General features: G+C 34.6%; 1 protein-coding gene across 2 annotated transcripts; it reads right to left on the reverse strand.

The window, feature by feature from the left end:
* Nucleotides 1-1,115: 1,115 nt before the first annotated feature.
* Nucleotides 1,116-22,477, reverse strand: LOC110632173 (uncharacterized). 2 transcript variants are annotated; one of them, XM_021780295.2, is made up of 14 exons: nt 21,986-22,475; nt 16,988-17,522; nt 16,648-16,810; nt 16,022-16,112; nt 15,880-15,951; nt 14,129-14,691; nt 11,924-11,993; nt 10,122-10,226; nt 9,651-9,991; nt 9,263-9,406; nt 9,100-9,163; nt 7,463-7,608; nt 7,163-7,267; nt 1,116-1,497 (listed from the first exon to the last, which is right to left on the reverse strand). In XM_021780295.2, the coding sequence occupies exons 1-14, from the start codon at nt 22,187-22,189 to the stop codon at nt 1,353-1,355; spliced, it is 2,748 nt and encodes a 915-aa protein (XP_021635987.2). In that variant the 5' UTR covers nt 22,190-22,475; the 3' UTR covers nt 1,116-1,352. The 2 variants fall into 2 exon arrangements, 1 of the variants encoding a protein (XP_021635987.2); XR_002490628.2 differs by lacking the exon at nt 7,463-7,608 and having other exon boundaries at nt 1,354-1,497; nt 21,986-22,477.

Consider the following 22,477-nt stretch of genomic DNA (forward strand, 5'->3'; position numbering starts at 1 on the left):
CATTGTAGGATCCCCAGGGATCCAATGCAGACGAGAACCATACAACATAACCTCCATTTTCAAAGAACACGATGCCCATCTCAGCTGTAATCGATGCCTCAGGAACTATTTGCATCAAAAAAGAATTCTTAAAAGTCTAATCGAAACTCTTATGCAACACATCAAAATTAAATTTGAGATCTATCGCGTTGCAAGAGGAGACAGAGTTCCCATCTTCAGTGTCTCGCTTGGAAATCATGGAGAATACAAATACAAAATCGATGCCACCAGCACTACAATTCACACCAGTAACCATTTACCTCAGTTGGCCAAAACCCTTGTGCTCCACATCTTATTTTTTTTTCTATCACCAAGAGACGTAGTTCGCACCTCTACTTTATCCAAGGCTTGGCAGCATTTCTAGAATTCCGTCCCAACTGAAAATTTCCAATTCAACTACAAAAACCCTAACAAAGCGCTACTTCGCCATTAATTCATGGGCGAATCCAAGCACAAACCACGCAGCCGCCAACATTCACACCAGAATGCTCCAATAATCAGTAGTCCTCTTCATGACCATGATTAACAAACGCTTCCTTAGCATGTACCGCACGCACAGAGAATAAGCCAGGCACGACGACACAATGTCAAGATTGACATTCTCAGAAATCTCAATCGATGAAAAACTAACAATGCTGCTGTTGGCAAGATGCAGGATGAACGAGTGAATTAACTTTGATTCTAACTGCAGGAATAAACAGTTCGATTATTAAAATGTTTGAACTTAATTGCTTGATATTAAAACTACAAGACCTAAATAACCTGAAGTACTAAATTGTAATTTAGCCTTTAAACAATTGTTATTTCAAACAGTTTTATTTCTCTCATTATTGCTAGATGTGCTGGTACACCAAATGCGATTTGTATGAACACAAATACAAACATCAAAACCATTAACAATTAAGCTTTAATGCAATAACATCAAAATGTCCCTAGTACTACAAAATTTTCAAGCATGAATCCTAATTTGAATCAAATTGATGAAAATAAAAAATCACATCAAAACTGTATCCAGTATCCAAATCAGTGTTCCAGAAGGCACAAATATTGACAACTGCAGAAAATGAGACAGGTAATAACAGAACACGGGAAAGATAATATCAATAAACAATAATCAGGCTAAAATTAGATTTCTTTTTTTTAAAAAAAAAAACAATATACAATATAATGCAAATGACAACTCCCCCAAAATACAATATACAAAAACCAAATTTTCTCATCCAACAAAATATAAGCCAAGTCTCTCCCTGCTTATCAGAATTGATTTTCAAAATTGGGAGGATGTCACCATCAGGGATTTGCATTATTACCAGCTAATGACTCTCCTCTTTTACATTCTTCTCTTTGGTGCGGAAGTCCTCCAAGCTGCAATACTCTTGCCTGAGCAATCTATCCAATTCTGGATGTTTCTTTAGTGGTTCTTTGTGCTCACGTAGCCCACGATAATGGTGGAATGCCCTAACATAGACAACAATAATAATTATAAAATCAAACCCAAATTTGTGTATTCTGCAGGATCTAATTCACAGGCAAAAAATGAGATCATGCAAATTGGTAATTCCACTTCATTTCCTAAGTCTTAAAATAGGAAATACAATGAACATTGCTACACTCCAGCAATTCTTGGGAATTTAGGCACATCCAAAGCCAAATATCCTTTTTCCAAATGAACTCGCATGCTACAAGCATTCAGGTCTCTAGAGGACATCATTTTTGTTTCCAGACTAGCTAATAGCGTTTGATGGGGTAGTTTTCTCTTCATTCTTTATCAGCATTATAGAGTTTCTGGTTCTCAAGGCAATTAAATTATGTACTGCATGAAAGCATAATATTATCACATTCAATTGCAGTGATATATTTCACTATACCATATTCTGCGTTTTGGTTTCAATTCAATGTCTTGTGGCACAAGTGCCGCAAGAATACACAGACTACAACAGTCACAAATGGCTGTCACATGGTCAGGAAATCATAGAATGACAACTGCCACATAGCAGGTAAGTCATTATATGTTCATGTTGTCTACATCATCTGGCCAGGAGAACCCAAGCAGTGTCCTACAATTAACAAGGGTGCCAAAAAAAAATGATTTAGCACTTTTTTAAATCAAGGGTCTGATTTCTTTTCCTATTTCCTTTAGAAAACACTAATTGTTTCTTTTATTTATTCTCTTTCCTCAAGGATTTGAGATATTGTAGCCAATTCCAATTTCATTTAGGACTTTCATGTTGCTGACTTCTCTTTCCCTATTTCTTTAGGATTTTACTCCTTGCTAGATAGGACTTTTATTTGAGGCAGCAGGCTCTCCAATAAATGTCAAGACTTATAATGGAAATTAATAATGATAGTTTTTTTTTTTTTTTTTGGTCGCTATGTCAGCAAGTAACCGAGTTAGATTTCTTCTGGTCTTTTGACAGCATATTACAGGGTCCAAAGCAATCTCTTCATTGAAACTGATTGCTAAGAAAAGATTCTTTCAAAAGTAATTTTTTTTTTTAAATCATAAAGATGATTTAAATTAAAAAAAAAAAAAAAAAAAAAAACTGTAATGGAGATTTCAGTCTCAATCAGTTTATTCATAGACATGTTCCTGGTTTTGAAGGTATTCCTTATTTTGATGGTGATTTCTATAAGACTTCATCAAGCAGTTTTGAACAGATAATAAAATTGGCCTCTTTAAAATTGAAAGATGAGAACAACTTATTGGTGGTTTAAATTTCAATGAAATATGGTAAAATTTGTTCATGGTCAAGAATGAATGAATGAATAATTTTTTTTTTTTTTTGAAATATGGTAAAATTTGTTCATGGTCGAGAATGAATGAATGAATAAATTTTTTTTTTTTCAAAAGTGAGGATTTTATGCCATTATTACAAGATAATTTATGTTCCGAAAACTATAGTCCTCAATATTTGATGCAAGCTAAGACCTCTATCCAAGTTGAAATCATGGACTTCAAAGACAAGAAGATGCAACAGGTTAATGGGAAAGAAAATGTCACGATGATTCCTAATATTGATTAAGCAAAAGTTTCTCAACAAATTAAATTTAATAGGGTTGAATAGGGAGCATGTTGCACAAATCTTGTGCAATATTTTGATTAAATTGAAGGGAAAGAAAAAGAAATTGTTTGAGATTTGAGAAACTAAAGAAATGATGGTTTGTGTGATCATAAAAAGCACAAGAAAGGCATGCAAATACTTGAAGATCTTGAAATTAGCAAGGAATTATTGAGCAATGACGTTGATGGATGTCATGATAGACCTGAGTCCTGTAGCCCATAGGTCCCCAATAGTTCCATTGAGGCCCCATGGTGAGCCAAGACATCACAAGTAATTTCTCTGATTCCTACTCATTATAGTTAGAACTAACAATTTCTAGTTTCAGATTATCCCTAGTAATATACCCCTGTAGTCCACTTGCATGAATGAACAAGAAACAGGATCTTGACCATGCAAGATAACTAGTTCTATTAAGATTTACTAGACTGATTTGTAAAGAGAGCTTATCACTTACAATGCCCATTTTTAATCCAGTCACACCCTCCTTTCCCTCGATCATGCTTCAATAAACAAGAGAGAATAGCACTAAAAATAAAAAATACGCACCAGAAAAGGAAAAATGCAAAGCAAGTCCAGGACAAGGGCTGGATAAAAGCGCGCCACACAATGAACAGTTAAAATGCTAGAAAAATGGTCCACACTCATGAACAGTACCCAATGGTTCTATTGAGGTACCATGGTGAGCCAAGACATCTCAAGTGAATTCTCTGATTCCCACTCATTATAGTTAGAACTAGTAATTTATGGTTTTTGGGTAATATACGCCTATAGTCCCCTAACTTGAATGAACAAGAGACAGGATCTTAACCATGCAAGATAATAAATTCCATCAAGCTTCACTAGACTAATTTGTAAAGAGGGGCAATCATGTACAAAGCCCATTTTTATTTCAGTCACAACATTCTTTTCCTCGGGCATGCTTCAATAAACAACAGAGAATTGCACTGAAAATAAAAATAAGCACCAAAAAAGGAAAAATGCAAACCAGGTCAAGGATAAGAGCTGGTAGAGGCGTGACACGTGATGAACAGTTAAAATGCCAAAAAATTGGTCCATGCCCATAACAGTACCCATGAGATAGCCCTAATAAATCAAATGCTCTGATACCATACTAACACTAATATTTTGGGAGAAAACCGGTCATATTTCTTGATAATTAAAAGATTTACGAAACTTCTATTTATATACAAAGTTGGACCTAAATAAGAAACTATGTATAATAGAAAACTAATTACAATAGGAAACTATAAACAATTAATCCCTAATAATCCGAATTCCTACAATCATGGGATTCCAACAGCTACATATATTGATCATATTGGGAAAAATAATTTCAATTTCATTATTACTCCATCTGTTCATCATTAGAAAGTATTATCAATCAACTAAAAATTCATGGAATATCGGTTGTGATTAGTTGCTTGCAGATAAAGACACTTCGGTATTTCCAAGTATTTGTTTAGTTGGTAGGGAGAACTTTTGGCCTGGAAACTCAATAGCGAGTCTTCATCAAGTGAAAGGGCATAACTCAATGGCTCTATAATTTCATTGTAACTATTATATTGCTTACAATTTAATTCTAGTAAGTTTAATTTTTATTACTTTAGGAGCTGTTTGATACTTTGTTTTATGTTTTTGGCTTTTGTTGTCTAATTTTGGAAAAGAAAAAGTTGGAAAATAAGTTGATAAAACCAAGAAAACTACTTTTTACGGTTTTCATGTGTTGCAAAAATTTATTTTTCTATTTTAAATCACCAAAATATTTTATTTATATAAATTTCTTTGACAATCGGACAACAAAAACCAAAAATAGAATGGATACAAAATCAGCCCTAAGATTTTAATTTCTTAATATTTCAAGTAATTTCAGAATTCCTATTTTAATAAACTTGGCCACATAAAACTAGGATTTTTAATCATATAAGCATCTTATGTGCTAGTTGGGGAGATTGTCAAATTAAAATAAAATTTAAGCTATTTTACACTGGCGGACTAGAATTTATTTTCATTGTGGATTCTAGGATGTTTTATGTTTAAATTTGTTCTAGCCTTATTTAATGCTTTTGTCCTACTTCATTTAGCACTCATCTATTAAAGAAGGGACAAAGTACTAATCATACCAAAATCACGATCCTTCAAATGTTGAAACTCATTTATTTTGGTTGAGGGTACCACAAACTAGTACGTTTACTGAAACGCTCATGAATGAGCTCAAAAAATTTGTTTGTCCGATTGTGAAGTAACAGAAATTAGAAGCTTGCCTAGTAAATGAATAAACATGAAGTTGGCTTGATAACATTCATAACAAGATCATTTTCAACCCATTTCAGAGTTCATTTATATTTTTATAAATTTAATGTGGCCCCAAGTATTTGTTTTTGCCTAATATTCAGCCTTAATTATTTAAAATTTTTGTTCTTGTCTAGCTCAACAAAGCTGAGCTTGACCAAAACTGACTAGAACTTGTTTGAGCTTTGTATGGGATTCAGCCTTAAACAGACAAAAATGCACTTCCACAATTAGGATAAGTCCTTATGTACAAACTAAATTAAGAAGATCAGTTAAAAAGACCTCCAACATTAACTCAAAATTCTCTAATATTTTTCTCCAGCACAGAATGAAACCAAAGACTTGATAAACGATTATCAGGGTGTCAATCTATCCACACTTATTATTGAACCATTACTGCCAAAGGAATTTCACCAACTCTCCACCCACTACAAGCAGTTACTGATGACAAGCCAGATAGCTAGATCATATTCATTGACAACCTTATTGGCATAACTGCTTAAAACCTTTGCCCTCTAAGAATAACATTGTATGAGCAGTTCAGCTGTCCATTATGCAACACCAGAACTAGCATAAATGATGGTGGTTCAGTGAAAATCTTACGAATAAGACCTATCTGCTCCCCCTAGTGCACAATTTTCTAGCTTCCTCTTACAACTCTATTGGAATTCTCATATTTCCAGACGCCTAAATGATATAGAAATTATGCATCTTTCCTCATCAAATAACCTCCTTCATTCTGGTAGGAGACTTTGGACTTTGGATATTCTCAAATATTTTTTTTGCAACTTCTTTTATTGTGGTCCAAGTTCCAATTGTTTTCTTTGGAGAGAGAAAGAGAGAGAGAGAGAGAGAGAGGGGAAAAGAAAAAAAAACAACTAAAGCAAGAGTGTTTGTTTGGTCCCTGAAATTATTCCCAACAAATTTAAGACCAAGTTGTTACAGATATAGACCAAACAAATGTAATCAACTGATTAACAGGAGTGGATCTAATTCTCATCTAAATTTTTCATTGCACTAACAGTTGAGTATATTTTGAAACCTTTATTTGTATTTCTGAGGAAAGTTGTGTTACTTGTGTATGTCCAGAAACACTAGAATTTTTCTGAAATTGAAATGCAGAGCCCTTTCCAAGAGGGATGATGCTCAGAAAACTATGGTATTTTGCAGTTTTTGCAGTAATTTGGACCATTTGCTTAGAGAAAAAAATGCTCAGGTCTTTCAAAATCAGTGTTTATTTTGCATCGCTAAAGGATAAAGCAGCTTTACTGGCCTCACGGGTGTCCACTTCAAGCAGTTTTAATGGAGTGCCTTTAACTGATAATTCAGCAATTAGAGGCTGCTACTTCATTAGTTTTACTTTTGCGGTGAACTATTTTGGTTTCATCGAGAGGAGGGTATCTTATCCTCCAATTTGAATCTCTTCTTTCTTCATTACTTAGATCTCCACTCATCCAAATAAAAAGATAAGAAGACCACATGGTGGGCAAGCCTCCATTACGGAGATCAATTAATCATACAAAAAAACAAAAAAAGGTGTCTATGCATATAGTCACTTTGCTTAATTTCTTTCTTTTTGTATCTTAATAAATTATTTTCAATATGAAACAAATTAGGTGTGTGTGTGTTCGTGATGTGTATATATTGGTTTTAGCATGCATGTGCATGTGTGTGTCAGTGTGTGCAGTCAAATAAGTATGTTTTCCTCCAACCTGTAACGAGGGAACTTAAAAATCTGCATCATGCCAGTAAGAAGAGTCGGATAACTTTACCAATATTTCTCAAGGCCATAAATATTGCCTTTATGATAGAACTCAAGAGTGAGCTCTTCAAAATCCTTGTATAAGTCCTCTCTGAATTCGCTCTCCAAACCATAACTGAAAAAAAAGGGGAAAAAATGATAATATCCAGCAACTAGACATTAGCATGTGTAACAGTGAGCAAGCATAATTATTACCTATTCATTCCACTAAACAATGAAAAACTGATGGTTGGAACACAAGGAAAAAGAATCTTATATGGTAGCTCCAACATGCAAACAGAATGAAAGAAGCAGAAAATATCATTAATACCTATAGAACCTGAAAAGGCACTCTATCCCATAATTGTAATTAGCAGATGCATCTTCCAGAGCTAATTTCCGGAACTCATTATACATGGCAGGAACAAACATATCTCTAAGGAAATATGACCAAAACCTATACAGCGTATTCATTTCCTGCAGGAAAATTAACAAAATGTCAAACTATGCTAAAATAAACGACTGGATATAAAATAACATACTGCAATTCCAAAAATCAGGGGAAAAAAATTAAATCTTTGGATGTTCTTAGAAGCTGTATAGATGACAAAGTCCTATTAAACTCAACTCAACTAAGCTTTTATCCCAAAAATTTATTGGGGTCGGCTACATGGATTCTCTGTCTCTACTCTAAACAATTTTGGGTTAAATCCTCAGAAATACGTAATACTTCTAGGTCATATTGTACTACTCTCCTCCAAGTCAGTTTAGGCCTACCCCTTCTTTTCTTTCTATCCTCTAACCTAATATGCTCTACTTGTCTAACTGAAACCTCCGTATGTCTATGCTTCACATAACTAAACCATCTCAATCTCCCTTCTCTTAACTTATCCTCAATTAGCACCACTCCTATCTTTTCTCTAATACTCTCATTACGCACTTTATCTAGTCTAATATAACCACTCATTTACCTTAACATTCTCATCTCCGCAACTCTCATTTTAGACACATACAGCTCCTTCGTTGCCCAACACTCACTACCATATAACATGGCCGGTCGTCTGGCTGTACGATAAAAGCCCCATTAGCTTATGCAAAATTGCCATAATCTTAAATCAACAGGATTATTAATATGGGTGCATTTCTTTTGTGGTAAAGCAAGTTATGACTTAAAGAATTAAGTGGGTTAACACCTACCCTGTTTTTCCCTTGTTTTGTTTCTTTTTCTAAAGGGGGTTAAAGGTGAACCCCCACTTTTGTTACCTTCCCTTAGGTCAAAAGGTGAAAAGTGTAGGACTAAAAGAGTTAAGGGCGTTTACACCCTTTTACCTTGTGTTTTTAAGGGGTTAAAGGTTACCCCCCTTGTATTGTATTTTATTAACTCCCTCCCCCCAGGTTAAAGGAGTGGAAAGAGTAGAGAGGAATAAAAAAATATTTATTTAATTTTATTAGCATTAACAATATAATATTAAAATAATAAAATAAATAATTATAACATTCACCCCTTTTTTAACCTCGTACCAAATATAGTTAATTATTAGTACTATAAATTTTTATTCCCCTTCTTTACAACCCTCTCCCTTAATTGTTACACCTTTAAATATTACTCCTACTAACTTTGAACTCCGAATTTTTTAACCTTACATGCCCTAAACATATGTTACATGTAATACATACTCATACTCAATGATTAAGCATCAGAAACAAGCATTTGAATAAGAAGGTTCTCACTGCCATAAGAAATCAGATTCTTTCAGTTGCTTGTATAATAATGTTAAGAGAGAGAAAATGACAATGAATTTCTCATGTGAGAATAACTGAAGAACAACCAACAAAATTCAGCAAGTGAAATAAGAAAAGATTAAATTTAGCCTAAAACAAGCACAAGCAAGCTCACACCATATTGCAACTTAGTATTCTTTTCGTTTCTTTTAACAACACACCAAGAAAGAATGTCCAGAGACAAACCTCACTGCAACCAACTCCCATTTTCTTTCTGTCGCTTAGGCACCGCTTATGAAACTTCAGGTACCTAAAGACAACCACACAGGTAAGCCAACTTTCCAAATGCAGAGACCCATAAAATCATGTCACACACAAATACACACACATCCATACACAATTTGCTTACTTCTGCTGTTTAAAGCCATTTTCTTCTAACAACTGATGACTTGGATGCTGGAATGGGAGAAATGACTTTGGCATGGAACCCACTGGTGGACTACTGCCTGACAGAGTGCTATGTGGCGAAGCACTCAACTTTGATGACCTAGGACTGTAAAATTGAGATTCAGATGCATATTAGCTTAGCGAAAGCTAAACAAGAAATAGATAAACCCAGATATATTCAATTGAAAACAGGAATTGCTGAAACTAATTGTTACTGTTCTCAAAAAAAAATTCACTTGGACTTTATTGTACTTTTAATAATAAAATATTATAGCAATATAAACTAACTAGCAGAAGACTTGAGCTTTAAAAATAAAATCCAAAGCTCAGGCAAGTCACTTTCTACTGACCCATGATTTTCAGGAGGTGTAGAACTAAAGAAAAATCCAACTGAATTACTCGGTGGACTTTCTGATATGATCCCAAAAGAATTACGGCCGGTTCCATGATTTCTAAAGTTGCAGGAGAAGAAGCGCTGCTTATGAGATGATTGCTGCTTAGAAAAACTTTTACTGTGTTTCCTTAAATTAGTAGTGCTTCCAGACTCTTCTTGGCCACCACATCCAGTGGGAATTTCACCAGTCTTTGAATGTGATACTCCTGGAGCACTATTTGTAAATCTTGAGTTCCCATCTCTGTTCTCAAAACTAGAATTATTCTTTCTGCGATTAGATCGCTTAGTTTTAAGCTCCTGTTGTAGCAATCAAGTTAATCAAGTTTTAAGGATCATTAGAAGTAGAGATCAAGGAAATCCACAGGGAAGTAAAATTTAAACCAAGTCAACTACATAACTCTCACGATAGCACAACAGAAGACTAAACCTGTTCATAGAAATAAAGACCATCATTAATTGCAGAAGCAAGCTCCTTGGAAATGGATTTTGCATCTTTACCACCAGTTTTGAATCCTTCACTTGGTCTGCTATTCTGTATAGCCAAATCCCAAAAATAAGATGCAGACAAATTGATGATCAGATGAAGAAATCATGTTCATGATAGATGTTAAAGCACAGCCAAGGAGGAAACAAGAAAGAGGAGCTGACAAGCAGAAAAAAAGGCTAAACACATAAATAAATGAACTCTCTTCAATTAAAAAAAGACCCGAAAGTAGAAAAAAAAAATTAACAAGCCTATCTATTAAACATGTAAAAAGGAAAGATATTTCTTGATTTACATTATGCTACGTTAACGAACTTCTGTAAATGGAAATTCCATACTTGGTTGCATTAAAAATGGATAAATTACACCAATGTCAGACTTCAGTTTGGTAAGATAACTTCAATTTGTTAGTTTTTCATCATTCAACTTCAGTTTTCTCACACAAGGAGATCACAAGCCAGAGTCTGGCGACTGAGGTGCTGATGTGCACACCAAAAAGCATATTCTTCACACACACACACACACACACACACACACACACACGTGTGTGTGTGTGTGTGTGTGTATATATATATATATATATATATATATATATATTACCCTACCAAGAAAAAAATGGACCCATTGAATAATCCCAGTCAGTATATAGGTAACATATAGTAAAAGGCATAAAATCTCTTCTCCCTCCCCTTTCTCTCATTTGTCTCTCTTCCTCTTCCCCCTAGCTATCTGCTCTACTTTTCTCTTTTTATAATCATCTCAGCCACTCCTAACAAATAAAGACTAGCTCCCTCAAACCTGAAATTCAACATACATCAATAAGGAAAACAATCTTACACAACCAAGATAACAAAAAACAGGCCTTTTAGATTGAAGCTCCAACAAGAAGAGTTGGCAACAAATAAAGAACAAAAGATGCAAACCTAAAATACTGCAAAAACAAAACTGCAGCCAATAACAATAAACAAATCAGCCAAAACAAGAATGCAACTAGTTTTCTTTTCAACTCTTCCATTTTTTTTACTTGCATCTACCTTTCAATCTCTAGGATTATGCTTTTCCCCTCTATAACTGGTTCATCTCCCACCCACAACATTGAAGTATGGCTATACACCAGAAAAGAAAAATCCAGCTCTACTGTCACCCTGTAGGACCATGTTATATTCTAGTGACAACAACAAACTCTACTCCAGTCAACTCTAATAGTAGAGGAAATGCATCACAATTTATTCTCATTTGGCAAATCAAGACTTTGACAGCTTTGGGCTCAAATTTTTCTTAGTTTGTCATACAATATGAGCACTAGGATCTAAATGGGATAAGTATCTCACATCCATATCCCACATTACTAACATAAAGGATAGAGCTACTTGGTGTATCTTTTAGACCCAATGACCCCAAAAGCAACTGACTGTCACTTTTGCATGATGGGCATATGGAGCTTCAAAGAGAGAGAGAGAGAGAGAGAGACCAATGAACCCAAAGTAACTCTAAATGGCACCATTGAATGATAGGCATATGAAGAAAAAAAGAGGTCACCAAAAAAAAAAAAAAAAACTATCATGCAATTTTTACAATCATGCCAATATGTTCAGACATGTTTGTGCACACTGTATGCAGTATGCTACAGGAGAATATTGAACACTGTTATATTGAAATCTGATGATAGATCATTAAAGAAATATAAAAAATGATAACAGCTTGCTCTCTCACAAAAACATAAATTTGCTGCCAAACAGCAATACCTGGGTGACAATCACAAGTCTTTGAACATCCTGATCATTGACCAATATCTCATCTTCTTCATCATCAATCCTGGACAAATGGTCACCACATTAAAAGGTAGTACAAGAAACAATCAACACTATATTCCTTGTTGATTGGTATGACAATAGAATGAAATGGTTACAAAAGCTTATACAGATGTCACAAATCTGAAAACGAACGGCATTTTCAGCTACCCCTCGATCCTGTTCTATAGAGAAAGGCAGGATGAGAAGGAAAAAACAGGCATCCATATCCACTATGGCGAGGCTTAACACACAGTAAGAACACATTTCCAAATTTATCCATTTACTCTTTATCTTCCCTATGCCTTGTTCAGTTACAAGGAGGCCACAAGGCATCAATAAATGGTTAATTTAGGGTAATGAATAATATGACTGTATGAGTGCAAGCATCATTTATTAAAATCATTGAAGGTTGCTCTTCCTATTTGCAGAAGAAAATTAGAGACAATGCTCTCCTAGCCTCCTAGGGAAATGGTTATGAAGATTGATGATCAAAAAGGGAAATCGCTGTAGTCATAGGAGCCAAATACAGTGAAGCACATGATGTATATACCAGTAGATTAAGTAACCTTCATTTGGAGTGGAACAATGGATTTTTCCCTTTCTTGATTCTCTTTTGATGTTGATGGCAGGTTCTTAATTTATTCTCAGCATGGTTCCTAAAGTGCTAAAACCTTCGCTTCCCCTCCCCAACCTCCCACCCAAGTTTTTTGGTAAATTAATGAGCTAATAGCCCCCCATTAAAACTCAAGTCTCAAAGCTTTTCCCATTACCATCAAATGGTCATGGATTTCTGAGTAATTGTTTGAGCTTGAGAAGAGTGTAACGGGTTTGAAAAGCTTCTAGATCCAGGAAATTGGGGCAATTTCAATTTGATGAAATTCTCTATGATTCTTAGGGCGTATGACTATTTGAGGCATAATGACAAGTTAGATGTACGACAATTTTATGGGATCATTCATAGCTTATAATGCTTCTTTCAATGGTATAGGCATAGCTTGAATGATGAAACAAATCTCCATCCCCCTGAGGAATGTAAACTAAATGGGATGCGTAGAATTTAATGAGAACAAAATCAACAACTACTACATTGTTGTAGAACCTGACAGACATGAAAGTTGCTGTGGCCCATTACTTTGTGCCACTAAACTACAAGCCACAGGTTCACATGCAATTTATGCAATTGGTGAGTCGGCATGTTCATTCAAGAGTATATCTAGCAAGTTTTTATGGCTTTGGTACAAGATTGACAGCTCCATGGACAAAAAAGTTGCAATTATTTTTATGTAACAAGAAGGTTTAGACCAGCAAATTTACAAGATGAGGAACCTTTTAGACATAATAAGATTGATAATGTGATACAAGTTGCCTCTCAATTCTTAAATAGGATAAGAGCTTGAAAGAAGATGTTGCCAATGGTTTCACCAAGATTAAGAGAAGCAGTCAAAGATCAAGCATAGATGCAAGTCAAGCAAATCTAATGGATCCACTTCTCCAAATGATCAACTTACTCATTCTCATCCATCACTTGGCTCACAAGGTAGTGTTAATTCAAGTAATAAGCCTAAACAACCAAAGCCTAGTGGACATGTTTTGTGCATCAAAGCCAAGACCAATCTACTACTAAAGGGTTTTGTACATGTTTCATAATTTATCCAAACAGATTGAAAGCACTAGCGGAAGAAAATGTTAAAAGAAGAGAAAAGGAGGATGTCCTAGCAGGAGTTAAAGAAGATATTGACAATGATCTAGAACATTGTCCAGTCATACATCCTTTCCTGACTCCCTGCCAGAAGAAAATAATGAAGATGATTGCAACAGGACTAGTATCTTTAGAACCCATGTTCTCTCCAATTTTCAAATGCACTAAGGTGATTTTTAGGTGTTAACTGCTCATAACATTATTTCCCACATTGCAGTTTGCAAGCTTGGCTTAAAGACAACCACAACCAAAGTCCAAACCCATATGAGGTAGGATGGGTGAATAACACTGACCTCAAAGCTTATGAAAGGTTCGACTAACCCACTAAGGAGTTCATTGATGACTAAAACATAAACTAAACTGATCAAATCATAATAATAATAATAATAAAAATAATACAGGATGAGTCCAAAGAAAAGAAAAGGAGAAAAAAAGGGGAAAAAAAAAAAAAGCAATACCTTCTAACTGGACACACACAATCGCTCTTCTGTGTTTTCTGCTCAAGCTCCAGCTCTTCATCAAGCATAAATGTGTTTGCAAAATCACTAGACAGATCACCAAGATTTTGCGAAGCCAAATGTAATGAAATTCCCATGCCATCAGCTGCATGATACTTTGAAACTGCAGGCTCAGTTCCATCAGAATGGGCTACATATGCAGCATTGCAGCTGCTGTCAAGATAAGAAAGCTTAATGTTCAAGTCAGCAACTGACTTTTCATTTGGATCTGCATTGGCACCACCCATTGCCTGTTTTACAGCATGAACAGATGCACTTTCATCTTCCTTTGTACCTATATGTATTATTTCCGGAGCCTCTCCATTTGACAATGTGTGCTCCGCAAGACCTGCATTATTATGTAATGAAAAGTCCACATTTTGTTTTGAGATACCCCTTGCATTGTCTTCATTAGCAGGATTTACAAGTTGGGACTCAGAAGTCTGAGTTTTTGATGATGATGTATATTCTGCAGAAGCTGGAATCCACTTTAACCACTCATCACGTCTCCGAATCTTGTCACCCTATTGTCACAAAACCAATCACGGTGATGGGACGACTTTGAGACTGAGCAAAGAACTAGTAGTATACTAAAAAACAGCATAAATTGTCAACATATCCCACAATGCAGATTATGCTATCATCATTAGACACTCATAAAAGTAGCCTCACAAGTTCAATACAGGTGGGAAAACATCAATTTCAGTAGTAATCTAATGTATAAGATTTGAAGCAGGTGAAACTCAACATTTAAGGCAAATCATCTCTTAGAAGGAAAAGTTCTTTTAACCCATGTGATCAATATCAGCACATAATTGTTGAATAATATTTTCAACGAATGAAGACTCAACCTAGGAAATGCAATGTACGAATAATAAATTACAAGCCATAGCATTATTCAAAGGAACAAAATGAAATGATAACATAGGCCTTAATATCCAAAATACCTTAAAATTTATTTAATACACAATTGATATAGCTAAAAACCCTAAGCCTAATTAATTAGGTTGTAGATAAAATAAGAGAATACTGAAAAGAAAGACAAAAAGATTAAAAGATGTTGACAGGCTAATTTTGTAACCTGGAAATGAACCACCAGCAACAATAGCTCAATCAGTGAAATTTTTCTACACCTTTACTCCCACATCAATAATGACATTAACAACTGAATGATTATACTTGCATTGAAACCCATTGATAACAGTTTCTTAGTTGAACCACAAATATAATTGTTCTACTAAGTATGCTACAATTGCAAAATTTACCATGTATGACAATGATATTTGTTTTCATACATTTATTCAGTAACAATTAACTAAATTCAGATTGAAAAGAGAACCAAGGCCCAAAAAGTGTTGACAATGGACCCATGCAGGAAACAGATTACACACGCTTGCAAATTTGGCTAATATTGAACACGTCCAGCAATAAGTCATAAAAAATTTTTCCTTCAAAATAATATAAATTCAAACCAGCTAAAATTAAACACCCTGAAAAAGAATACCTTTTAATAAGAAGCATTATTACAATTTTAAGAAGTCCATAGAAATCAGATTAACCAATCCAAAAGTAATATTTTGGGAACATTCAAACCACCTTCTCAACCTAGTATGCTACTATAGTACTATTGTATCACAAAATTCTAGCCGCACTTCAGCTCATATGTATAGAGAGGAAGCAGTCAAAAAAAAATGATGAGAATGAAAGCAAACCTGAACTTCCACTGTACTTGAACTTTGTAGTGCATCAAGGATAAACAGTATATCTGTAGTCATTTTCTTAACCTGTGATACCAGATATTTTAATAAGCTCCATTACCTAAAGATACAACAAAAATAGTGTAGGATATCATACCCTGTTAAAGTCAGCAATGGTGGAAATAGGAACCCATCCTTGGCCATCCATCAAGGATATTAGGTAATGATCAGTCTTCAGATTTTCATCACTGCCATAAAAAGGCAATGTAGTTAAAAGAAAATATACATATAGTATAAACAACGCAATGCTTCTATACATTAGAAAAAAATGTTTGCTTATTAATTTACAAATGTAAGCCCACAAATAATAGGAAATCTAGACAGTACTATTTAAATCTAACATTCGACACATTCAGCAAAAATTAATAGGCCAAAGATAATCATATTTCTAATAAGACAATGACATCAATTGAAGTTACAACTCCCAGTCATCAACAGTCACTTTGGAGTTCCATCATTAGCAACACAGCAGACACCAAATCTATCCTATTTTTAGAGAGTGCCTATAACACTGTAGGTTAATAACTATGATGAATCTACAAGAAAAAGACATACACCAAAGTAGGAAAATAGTTTCCCATCTAAAAGGTTTGAAATCAGCCTGGAATAAAGGATAAAGCTTCATCGCAGAATCCTAACATCGGTAGGGGAAAAGTAGGATTGGTTGTGCCATTCATGCAGTTTTCAATAAATATAACATGCATACAACCTTTCCTAGCTTACCTGAAATAATAATCTATTTGTCTTATTATGCTCTCTCTCAAAGACGGTGTTTCTTGGGGGAGGAGAGGAGCCCCTGGACTAGTAGGATATGGCATAAAACGTGGAGGGTGGCCTCCCCTGAAAGAGCCTGTAGGTGCAACAGGAACATAGCATATAGGTGGTCCTGTATGATAGATAATTAGACAGATCAACTTAGACAGAATTTGATTTTCATATCAAATAACCCAAAAAAGACAAAAGGAGAATCAAATGGAATGATGATGAGACCAGCAGAAAAAGAGGTGCATTTACACAAAAGACAACTAAATTCCAAACTGAATAAAAAGAATGAAACAATTACCAGGGAAGGTTGGAGCAACCATGAAGCCTGGAGCAGGAGCAAATAAGGGAGGCCTGACTAGAGGCCTTGGTCCCATACCCTGTTGCAAAGCCATGTTATCTCTGGGGCTAAATGCTCGTTGATGCCATGCATGATTCAAATGGCTACCAGGTTCTGGCACACTGGGTCTTCTATTTGAAAAATTGACAGCAAAAGCATTGGGATCCCCTCTTGGTGGAGTCTGAACATTAACAGACGGAACAAAAGGTTGGACAGTAGAAGAATCAGATCCAGACTTTACCAAATGAGTTTCAATGCTAGGAAAAGGAGCAAGGCCAGGCTGGTAAGCATATCCAGAAACAGCAATGTGTGGTGGAGGCACCATAGCATGAAAAACAGGTGGAAAAGTCGGTTGCTGGTAAGGAAAGGGTACAGGGAAAGGAGGTGCAACATTTGGGTTGCGCTTAGAGCCTAATTTTTGATGTCTTGATGATGAATACTTATGTGAAGAATTAGGGTTTCCAGAACCATTTGACTTGTGTTGCCCAACTGATCCCTGAACAACCCACCAAAAATTTTAGCAAAAAGGAATAATATCCACATTAAGCTTTGCTAACCATAATATCCATTAAAAAAGGAAGAGGGGGAAAAGGCAATGATTTGAAATAAAGCAAATTTCACAGAGAAGCTGCAAGACCAGGAAGGGAGGATCATCCCTCATAAAAACTCTTACATTTCATTTGCAAAATCCAAAAGCAAAGCTAACCTTCCTAACTATGCTCTTGCAAGTCAAACAAAATATTCATAAGAATAAATCAGCAACTAGTCTATCTTACCTCAACTATCTAGTAATATATTTGAACTCTACTAGCAGGCAACAGTATTGCAAAATAATAGACAATTTTCCAGTTAGGAATGTGAAAGCAGCAAACACAGAACTGCAGGTCTTGTAACAAAACATTTCACTAACTAATCCGCTCTAACTGAAGCTCCAATAACATAAATTCGTCAATATTACATTAATATCATGATCCAGACAAAAAAAAAACACACACAAGCTTCAGGAAAAACAAGATATAAGATTAAGTGAGTTCAATTTTTTCGTTTCTACTCATGTTCATTAAGTCGGTTGCTGGCTCAGTATTTTTGTTTTAATATTCGATTTCAAGGCGTATTTAATTTAAGAATGATACAGCTTCACTAGAATAGAATGCATTCTGACATTTTGAGTCTAAAACTAAGTCTATTTATGTTTTAAGTCATAACAAAGCCCTTAGAGTCCAGTAATCCAAAGGTCTTCTCATTTAAGGCTCCAAAACTCATAAGGATTAAAACTTAATATTTACTAGAGGGGAGATTATTTCTCAATGTAGCATCTGTCATTTGAAAATTGAAATTAAATAAATAAAATTTGAAAGTTATGAAAGATTATAGAAAGGGATTAAAAAAATTTAAGTTAGCAATTTTCTGCTAAATGTCACTTAATTTTATGACAAAAATTAAGGAAAATGATTAGTTATAAAAAAAAATGACAAAAAATTTAAAGAGAAATAGATAAAAATTAAATAAAATTGCTAAGAGATATGGAAATATTGACATTTTGAATAGCTATTAGACTCTCCTTTTAAATATGGCTGCAAATGAACCAAGAGACTCAGCAAACAGTTCATCAATACACTTGATAAAATCTCATTTATAGGATCATTCACTAAAAAGAATGGACAAGTGGGAGCAAAAAATTTGGACTTGTTTTATATACAAATGAAAAGATCATAGGTGATCTTGGGCCAATTATATTTGTGATCAGACTCATTTTTGGATTTTTTGTAGCTTGTTTATGATTGTTTATTTTCTTAGACTCTTACAGTTTGATAAAGTTGATCAATAAACAAATTTAGACTTTTAAGAATCATATAGTTTTGAGAACAAATTTAGGTTTAGCTTTGTAGCAATTGCCAGATCTTAACAACAGTAGGTCGTGTGTCTAAAATGGCGCATGAGCTATTAAATATAGGAATGTAATGATAACAAAAAGTAATAATACAAAGAAGAGTAGTGCAAGAGGGAGACTGCCTCCTTTTATTTCGAAATTAAGCCTTTGACTCAAATTAGGGTCTGCTTTATGATGTGCCACTACTATAGGCCATACATTTGCACAGATGTTTACATCTGCTAAAGAACAAAATAATAAAGTGAAATGAAACAAATATTAATGTAACATAAGAGGGGAAGGAAAGAGGAGGAGGACGAGGAGGAGGAGGAGGAGGGAGGGGGGGTGGGGTGTGGGGGCCACTGCAGTTGAGGAGCTATGATAGTTAGAATTGTTTGAATACATATGCATCCAAGTTACAGTCTTGTTACAAACAAACTGTTTGAAAAGAAAAAATTGCATTGCAAATGAAGAGATATAGCACTAAAATTAAAAGGTTTAACTACAAGGAAACAAAAATTTAGGGAAAAAAAAATCCAAATGTTTGCACTCCATTGCATTAATCCAATGCTTTTAATTTTGGCAATTTAGGCCCAATTTATAGAATTCAGTGCAATTTTTATCCGAATACCAAAATTGATTTGGGAGAAGTGTGTTATTTAACATGACACACCAAGTGAGGTATTTTGTTTGTTATGAGTGGGACCCACATGCCACATCAGCAATATTTTATTTGTTATGAGTGGGACTCAATGACATTTCTCACTCACACCAAATAAGATAGCAATAACAGAATCCCCCAAATTAACTTGTCCTTGGATAAAATTGCACTCAATTTGAGAAATTTGACCACAATTGCCAAAATTAAAAGCATTGGATTAAAATTCAACAGCACATAAACGTTTCAATTTTCTTTCAATTAGCATAAATAAAAATTACAAATGAAAAAAGACTAATTACAAATGAAAAAAGACTGCAAACATTCACGGTGTTAAGAGTATAACTATTGAAAAAAATGCACACCTTTTTTTATATTTGAGCAGATTTATAAAAACATAAATAAAGAAATAAACAACAACAACAACAACCTGATGACATAAAAGCCAGAAAATTGAAATTGAAGAGAGAACCAACTGACTTTCAGGAGTTGATTTTTTTTTTCTTGGGAAAGAAATAATAGCTTTCCATAACACCATAAAGGTTGAATGTAAATATGTAGTTAATTGTTTTCAATTGTTGTTATTAATACTAGCAATGACTGCTAATTTGCACTTAGAGCAATGACTGCTAATTTGCACTTAGAGCAATGACCATTGCACAGTATATCATGAAAGAGTAATTGCTCACTTAATATACATCTTGCTTCATTTTTTTTTTCTAACTTCAACCTTGTTGGCTTGTCAAGTCAAGCTAACACTAATTTGTGGCTTGGCAGAAATCAGCTTGGATAAAAAGTATTGGGGCTTATTTGAGCTCAAGCCTTGTATAAGAGAATGAACCAAGTCTAAATATAGCAAAACTCAGCACTTGTTTTGCTTACACCCCTGCAGCTACACTCAATTAGTTATTATCAAAATGTTTACATTACAAAGATTTTATATGGACTAAAATTCCAAATTCGAATGAGCCAGAATCAAGCAGCTACCCAAAAACATCATCATCATAATAATAATAATAATAATAATAATAATAATAATAATAATAATAATAATAAAATTCTGATTACATGTCAAACCAAACACACACAGAAAGTTGTCATGTTGATTTGGTTTTTGTTTGATTTTGATTACATTTTCATTTCCGATTTTGAAGCCCAAATGAATAGGCCAGCATAGGTTTAGACAAACATTCTTGCAAAATTCAATGGAAAATGTCAATGAATAAAAGTGAATTTTGCGATGATTATACTTCTTTGGATTGTGGTGCAATTCAATAATGTAATGCCTATAGTGCCAAGGGTATAAATTCTGATGGAATTCTTAGTGTGAACCTTAGAATCTTGTTATTTCTCCTCAATTTCACAAACAAATTTCAGCATAATTAATTTTGAAATCACTATCATCACAAGCTCCACATCAAATACCATCAAGTTTCCTAAAATGCTGGCCATGAAAGTTGTTCATGCCTTCACAGCACAAAAACCTGCAGTATAACAGCCCTATGTCCTCTCCTTTCTAGTTTTATTGAGCTTCATAATTAAAACCCTTACAAACACTAGTTGTATACATAAATTCCTATTTTTTCAAACTTTCAACTAAACCCCTAACCAGCCAAGGAAGTAGAAACTCTAAAATGTTAGCTTTCTATGAGATGAATTTCCTAAATTGCAAGTCTATGAAGTTTCTGTTTACATTGTTCTTTTTTTGTTAATTTCACCCCTGCAGAGTGCATGACCCATTTTTCTTAGTAGCATCTGCAATTTAATTTTCAGGATCCTAACTTCATGATGCAGAAAGGGGAAAGAAAACTCGTGTTTCTCTAATGTAATTATCAATTTTGACAACTTAGGAGGCTTTTTTTTTTTCTTTCTTATTTCACTTAGTGGCTACAATTAATTTCCTATGTAGGAAAAAGTAGAATTTATTATTTAGGGATTTGAAAGTATTATTTTGAATGCTTCCCATTTAAGAGTCCAAGTATTCCAAGTCCTTATAAGAATTAGAAGTACTAAGACTCTATGCTATGTAGATCCTTTATTTTCCTTTTATTAACTCCGTGCAAATTTAATAGGACCCTGCATACTCTTGCAACAATTCATCTGCGCATCTGTCTTCTTCATTTATTAAAATATTTGAGCAGACACAAATTGCATAATTTATCAATTCATCTTTCAAATCCTTTGGGATTGAATATGCCATATTTGCTAAAATTCCTCAAAAAGGATAAACAATCAAAAGAATGCAATAGCACAGCAAGAAGCATCGCTATAATTAATTGGCAATTTATTCTAAGTAGCAAACAAGAAGTTGGCGTAACTTGGACATTAATCGAATACCAAATACGAACTATATGATCAAAAACCTTATAAATATAGAGCAAAAAAAGCAATATACAAATTTATAGCTGGTCTAGAATAACCTAAACAATACCTGCGTTGGAGACGGAACAGAAGTCGGCTTTGTAGCAGAATCAATACTCTTGGAGCGTTGTTGGTGATGGGCGTCGGCAAGAGCAGGCCAAGACTCTGCGCCCATCACAGGAGCATCGGCCACCACCGGAGTCTTCCAGGGGGACTTGGGACCACTATTCACCTCCTTCTGATCATCCCCACCCTCACTCTCCGCCATCACCATAAACACTCCCCGATGACACCAATTACAGTGACTAACAGATTCAAGTAGAGAATTTGACAAGAGAAAACAACAATTGGATTCAAGAGATTGAAATGCCCAGTGGCAGAGGTGTAATTTCAGGGTAAGATCGTCATAATGATCATTAGAGAAAAGTTTTGGGTTTTGTAGGTTTAGGACAAAGGAGAGAGTAAATACTAAATAGTATTGCCAGTTCTTCCAGAACGCCAAGGGAAGTGTGGAACACAGGCTAAGCAGCCGCAAACCTTTGTAGTCTGTACTATATAATTT

Source organism: Hevea brasiliensis, chromosome 2 (genome assembly GCF_030052815.1).
Source record: "Hevea brasiliensis isolate MT/VB/25A 57/8 chromosome 2, ASM3005281v1, whole genome shotgun sequence".
Lineage (NCBI taxonomy): Eukaryota > Viridiplantae > Streptophyta > Magnoliopsida > Malpighiales > Euphorbiaceae > Hevea > Hevea brasiliensis.

Bases quoted from the DNA above. Each gene is read 5' to 3' on its own strand.
- LOC110632173 (XM_021780295.2), bottom strand. From the start codon at position 22,189: ATGGTGATGGCGGAGAGTGAGGGTGGGGATGATCAGAAGGAGGTGAAT. The intron at 16,113-16,647 runs GTAAGCTAGGAA...TTTTTATGGCAG, and splicing joins CAAATAGATTATTATTTCAG to TGATGAAAATCTGAAGACTG. The intron at 10,227-11,923 runs GTATTGCTGTTT...TTGGCTATACAG, and splicing joins GACTTGTGATTGTCACCCAG to AATAGCAGACCAAGTGAAGG.